The sequence below is a fragment of the Symsagittifera roscoffensis genome, chromosome 3 (assembly GCF_963678635.1).
Source record: "Symsagittifera roscoffensis chromosome 3, txSymRosc1.1, whole genome shotgun sequence".
NCBI classification, from domain to species: domain Eukaryota; kingdom Metazoa; phylum Xenacoelomorpha; order Acoela; family Convolutidae; genus Symsagittifera; species Symsagittifera roscoffensis.
Window position 1 is genome coordinate 18,604,928 of NC_087064.1, and position 6,238 is coordinate 18,611,165.

A 6,238-nucleotide genomic window follows, 5' to 3' on the forward strand; every position below is an offset into this window, starting at 1 on the left:
ACGCCGGTGTTTGTGTTTTCGGACGGTGTTTGTGTTTTGCACAAATAGAACATCATTTCAGAATAACTTTTAAAAAAGTAAGTTTTTTAAATTTTTTATTTCTAGTCCGTAGCTTGCAATGCTATGTTTGGGTGGTATCGCAAGTGATTGGAAGCTCCGATTTCACCTTTTTTGTGTTTAAATATCAACTTGAAGCGGTAAAGTATCATTAAAAAATTTAATTTAGCTTTGTTGTTTTTTGATTTTTTTGTTCTTACTTTTATGGTCGAACATGCTTTTAAGTTTTTTCCAGTATTCACTAATTAATTTTGCAAATAGCAAGAGCATTGCAACTGGGTAGCAGACTTTTTTCAGTGGAAACTTGGTTCACAGAATTTGCTCGCGAGAAGGTTAGGTGTTTCGACTTGCTTTACTGTTAAATCCAAATTATGGCATGTTGAGGCGTGCAGTTGGCGTAAAGGTAATATTAAGATTCGATGAACGTAGTTCAGAATCTTATATAGGTAGCGGTGGGTTTTTTTCAGGAAAAGTCTTAGAAATTGTTCAGGAATTTGGAATTTAATTTTCAAATTTCCCAGCGAAACAAAATTGGGTTAATTTCATCGAAAAAGTGTCAGTCATAAATTGTCCTAGAATTCCAAAGAGCTTTAAGGCCATCAATTGTTTTTTCTTCGATTTGCAAAGTTTGGTTTTTCAAAAAAGAAACAAGTCAGTATTTCTTCTGTTTACTTGCGCTCATTGGTTCTTTTTCATTTTTCTGTTGTTAATGTTCTGAGAATTTTCCGCTGTAGGTGGATAGTTCGAATCCCTGTCGCATGTTTTCTCACTCAATTCGTTCATAAGTTTTTGTTTGAGCCGCCTATGTAATATTCACCTCATATTTAATCTTTCGAGGCGAAAATGGGTAATTATACACACCTGTAAGTACTTGGGAACGCCGAGTTACAAATTTTTTACTGCTTACATTTTTTATAACATGTTTTTTTTTGTTCAACTGGCGTTGCTTGCTCAATTTTTGTGGCTTTCTATCGGTTTACTAATTTAACGAGGATAATTAGCCTGGTATGTTTTCCTAAAAAGAACTTTATTTGAGACAACTCTATAAAAACTTTGGTTGATGTAGGTTTTCAGATATTCTTAGTACCTTTCGTCTCATTTCTGTCGGTTAGAATTCCATGCTATGTTAATGACGTATCGCAAGAGGTGCAAATAATTCTAAATATGCGCCTTCATCTTGATGAATATCGACTTGCGTGAACAGATTTTTTTTACCGTCAATATTTTTTATGGTATAATTCAGCATTTGTCGGATGGAGTTTTGCTGTGCATGCCGTGTTCTGTTGATTGACGGCTTTGTTCTGCTGATACTTTTAATTTGTAACGAGCTGAACCATTTATCTGTATGTGTGACTGTAAACAGATACCTCATTTGATCAACTGTGAGAAGTACTTGCTAGCTTCAATATTTGTGGTTTAAATTTAAAATATCAATATTCGCACATGAAAGTAACAAAATTTTTCCGATGCAAGTCGCTCTGAGAGACAAAGCGTCACAATCATGCATTCTACGATATTTAGATCGGCATGTTTTGAACTAATTCCATTTTTTTCCTGCATCAAGTTGCTGTTTGCTTACGTAAAATATCTTTCCTTGTCACCCATTAAATAGTATTTTTTGTGCTTCTGAGTCATTAAATAAAAACATCAATGACCAGTATTGAATTTTAAAGAAGACCAACAAAATCTATTTTTCACGGATGGAGGAAGATAATGTTCACACTTGCGTAATCGATCTTTAATTGAATTGTTTTCTGATGAATTTTTCTCCTTGACACGGAATTGAGTTCAAACGTGTCTCCCTAGGCGTGTATGCCATTTTAAAGCTCATAGCTTAATGTTTGCTTCTCTGAATGGGATGATGATGAATGATTCTCCGAGTCAATTTAACTAAAAATTGATTTGATGCTTCTGGGAGCCATTTATTATATTGATCACATCGTGTTATTGAAAGAAGCGAATTTATTAATTAATCGTGATTTCTGCTATTCGCTAAAATTTGGTCTTAGAATAGTCAGTAGATAAGAATAGTAAGAATAGTCAGTCGCTAGTCAGTTTCTCTTGGTTCCCAACATTCCAGGCTGAGTTACTCCGTTGGGTGAAGCTATTTTTTTGCTAGAACTTTCCCGTGCTCTATCGCAGCATATATTGGCCTAGACTTGAAGCTAGAGGTTAAGTGACAGCTTGTGTTCACATGCTCTCGAAGTCAGCGCCTTACCACTCGAAGTTAAATTCGAATGGTTTTTTTCAGAGGACTTCTTATTTTTCACGCGTTTTTAGCCGGCTTTGCTCTGAAGCTTAGCGTTCAGAAAAATTTTCTGCCAGGAGCTGTTTTTTTTGCTCCACGATAAAATAAATAGAAATGGTGCTAAAATTGCCTATTCACATTGAATTTCAAAAAATTTAGTGCAATCGAAAATGAATGTGACACGGTTCACCCCTCACATATTTTGTCCCTCTTACATGTAGCGGCACATTTCGCTCGACATTTATTACGGGCATTTCGTGTAAAATATTAGGGCCGAATAAATCTCTGAGGGGCTAAATGTGCCCTTAAATTTAAGAGGGGCGAAATTTCGACCATTGAAAGTGAAGCATGTTCGCTCAAATTGGTGTAATTTAATCAAAAAGTGTTTAAAAGTAAACACGTTGAAGGGGCTTTGCATTGACTATTCAAAAACTAAAAACTAGAATAATGTATAGGTATTCCCGAGGATCTCTAACAAACACTTACATTTTTTAATGGCTATTTGGCTCTTTTACACTCCCCCACCTTTCAATTTTGAAAAACTACTTAGAAGTGGTCATAACGATATAAAACTTGGCATGGTGAACAAACTTACAATGGCGAACAAATTTTTTTCTCCATAGCTTTCATCTTAACATCACGCGTTGAGTCATAATAACTCGTAAAACAACTATAAAAATGGAAAAACTTTCAAAGGTGGGGGGAGGGGGTGGGCCGGCTGTTTTTTATTTAATTGATAAAATCAGATTATGGGAGAAGTTTTTTGAGGACATTCACTGATTTTATTCATTTTGTGTCTCTAGTTTAATTAGTTGGTGTTTCTGCTATTTCACTTTCATCTAACCCAGTTGTATCTGACCCCTGTTAACCTATTTCAGTCAGTGGGAGTAATCTGTACTACCCTCACCAACCAACGACAACTACTACTACTGCTGTGCTACCAACTGTTCATGTACCAACCATGTACAGCACTAACCAAATACATCAACACACCGCAGCAGCCTATGTCCCAATTATAGGAATGCCTCTCATTCAACAATCAGCTACTGCAGTACCCCATCTTGTGGCGCAGCCAACTGCAACATTGGTCCAGCCTCAAGTATCACCGGCAGCCACTGGACTGTGGATGTATGCGCAACCAGCTGGTTTAACTGCAAACATTGCAGCCCCACCGGCTGCAGCCACTGTTTTGCAGCCGCATCACGTGATCCATGCAGTGGACCACGTGAACAATCCAATGCGGTTCTACTACAAAACTGCAGACTCATCAGGAGCTGTTCTAGTTAATGGCGACGAGCAGGTAATGACGAGAAGTGCGGATAGTTTACAGAGACGTCATAGTAGTAGGAAGTATGACTCAAATGGAAATAGATTGGGAAGTGCTCGTACGTATAAGGGGAACGGAGCAGGATCATCCAAGTTGCTCCAGAGTATCCAGAGTGCAGACGTCGCTGCCAGACAGTTGAAGCGACTCTCTCAGAATATGGCCGATTCGGTCTATACTCACTTGAATGGAAATGAACTCATTTGATCTTAGATTAGAAATTTGTCAAATGGAAACTGACAAAGCTTAATGGAAAAGAGCTATTGAACCCATGGTATCTTATTTTTACGCGCCGCTTTTACAATCCAGCGAATCTTTTGACATGAGTTGTGCCTAAAACAATTTGTTTGGATAGCGATATTTGGCTTCGTGTTTCAATAGCTTTTCCTAAAAATTTGTCGATCGGAATCTTTGTTTTGCTACATGAAATCTGAATCGAATCAGCTATGGTTCAGATTAATTAGATACCAAGTTAGTTCATGTCTTCCTTCTTGCCTTCTACCAAGTCTTCTTTTCATCTCAATAGTCAAAATGTCGCTTCGATTTCCCACCATCGTACGTGTAATTTGCAAGATTAGCTTTTCCACTTTTTTTAATCGTGTAACGAGTGGTTTCAGAAGGTCCGGTATCAATTAGCGTAATTAACCACATGCTGATTTTTAAAGCACAGAGTCGGTGAAAAAGTTAAACTAGTGATAATTCCCAATTGGAGGAGGAGGGGGGGGGGGGGCGACAAAGAAGAGCCGCTAGATGAAGAGATCAGATGTTTGAAATAGAAAATCTCGATTTTGATAGTATGTTACGCTCGAAAAGTTCAAAATATATGGTGGGAAATCTGAACTTCATTCTCAGGTAGATTTAATTAAAGTCTTTCCAGGAGCTAATTAGCTTTTTAGATTTTGTTTCAATTGGAAAACAAATGAAATTTTATTGTTGGTTTATTCTCAGAAACTCCTTTTAAATGAAATAAAGAAAATAATCTGCTGTCGGAATAAATTGCGAATTGTTAATTTTATCTTACATGTGTGAAGTTTTAGAGCTTTCACTAACAATGAATATTTTCTCTAATCAAGTTTTATCACATTCAAATTATGTCCTAATTCATCAGATAATGCTGTAAATTTTGTATGTTTGTACAGACCGTTTAAACATCTCACCTTTTATGAATTAAATTCTTGCTAGCGTTTATTTTCTCCAAGATGGAACAACTTCACCAGAAATGCAATTTTTTCTTTTTTCATTCCAAAGGTTCAACCGATTAATTATCGCCAAAATTTTAAGTTTCGCTAAAAATTAGTGCATTTTGACACTGATATTTCTGAAAACATTCTGTTTTGAGTTATCAGCTGTCCTTTAGTTGGGGAATGGAGGACGAGTTCACAAATAGTGAAGAGGGGTCAGTTTGAAGTTGCGGATGCTTGTCACAACAAGGACATTCGGTTGCTGTGGCAGTATCACCGAATGTTCCGACCTGTCATTTGGCTATGTTTTAGTATTTTGTTGACTATGAAGTAAAAAAAATAAAAGGTGTCGCTTAAGATATGGTTTTGGAGTTGTTTCAATCGTGGTTCGAGTGCAATACAAAATTTCCAAGAAAAGCTGAACTGAAAAAGTCTCTTAATATTTTTGAGAGAGAAGAGCGACAAAATTAATCGCAATCTATTGGTTCAGCTATATTAAATACTCATTTCCGAGAGTTTTTTGAACAAATTTTAGTTGTGTCCGTATCTAAGTGTAAACTTCAGCGGCATTTTGAGAACATTATGAAACTTTGCAAGTGCATTGTTATGCATTTTGCCTGTACTAGTACGATAAAAATAGCTTTCGTTTAATTGATAAAATTTATACGCCATTGAAGCAGAACATGGTGGTTACTGCATATAATTTAAGCTGGCTTTTTTGAGCGAAAAAATTGTGATTCGATCAAAATATTGAAATTTTGTATAGGTCGTAATAATTTTTCCGTTTTTTTGCAGAAGTCTTAAATTTTGTTTTTTTCTCAAATTTTTTTTGCGGTTTGACGTGTGACTTTCCTTAAAACCCGTTAGTTTTTGCTGTTGCAAGGAAGGCAAAGTCTACTTTTAACAACGAAAAAGGAAAAGTCTCTAAAAGCGTGATTAACTTCTTATTTGGACAGTGGATTTTAATTTTCTGATTTCCAATGGAACAAAACCGTACCAATTGATTTGAATTTTCTCAAATTGAGTTATAATTATCAAAAAATCTAAATTGTTTTAGAAAATCAAAAAGCTTTAAAGCAATATATTACGATGATATTTGAAATTTGACGTTTTTTAAAAAAAATTCAGATTTGGTTTGTGATCATGCGTTCATTGACTAGTTCCCAAATGTTTATTGGCTATGTATTTAATTGAAATCTTTTAAGCTCGTATTTATTTTGCCTTTTGAACAGTTTATATGTTATCATATTCATATATGTGCAAATAGTTTTCAATATATGTGCAAATAGTGCAAAATTGTAGCTTGAGTTTTCAAGAATAATTTGGGCTATATGTTTTCATATTTTCATGCTAATTCAAAAACCAACTTATAATCCAGTTGGGTTAACTTTATCAAACTTATTAATTCAAAAAGCCTTACGATGACAT

General features: G+C 35.4%; 2 protein-coding genes across 3 annotated transcripts in view; one reads left to right on the top strand and one right to left on the bottom strand.

Moving 5' to 3' along the window:
- LOC134841353 (uncharacterized) overlaps positions 1-4,301 on the top strand; it is a 28,933-nt gene extending 24,632 nt beyond the window's left edge. Inside the window, exon 7 of one of the 2 annotated variants that reach the window (XM_063857281.1) lies at positions 3,184-4,301. In XM_063857281.1, the coding sequence (XP_063713351.1) occupies positions 3,184-3,836 (653 nt within the window). In that variant the 3' untranslated portion in view covers positions 3,837-4,301. The remainder of the gene's footprint in view (positions 1-3,183) is intronic. The other variant, XM_063857282.1, reaches the window with a different exon arrangement.
- Positions 1-6,238, bottom strand: part of LOC134841356 (tubulin epsilon chain-like) — a 400,301-nt gene that overhangs the window by 138,993 nt on the left and 255,070 nt on the right. The window lies entirely within an intron of this gene.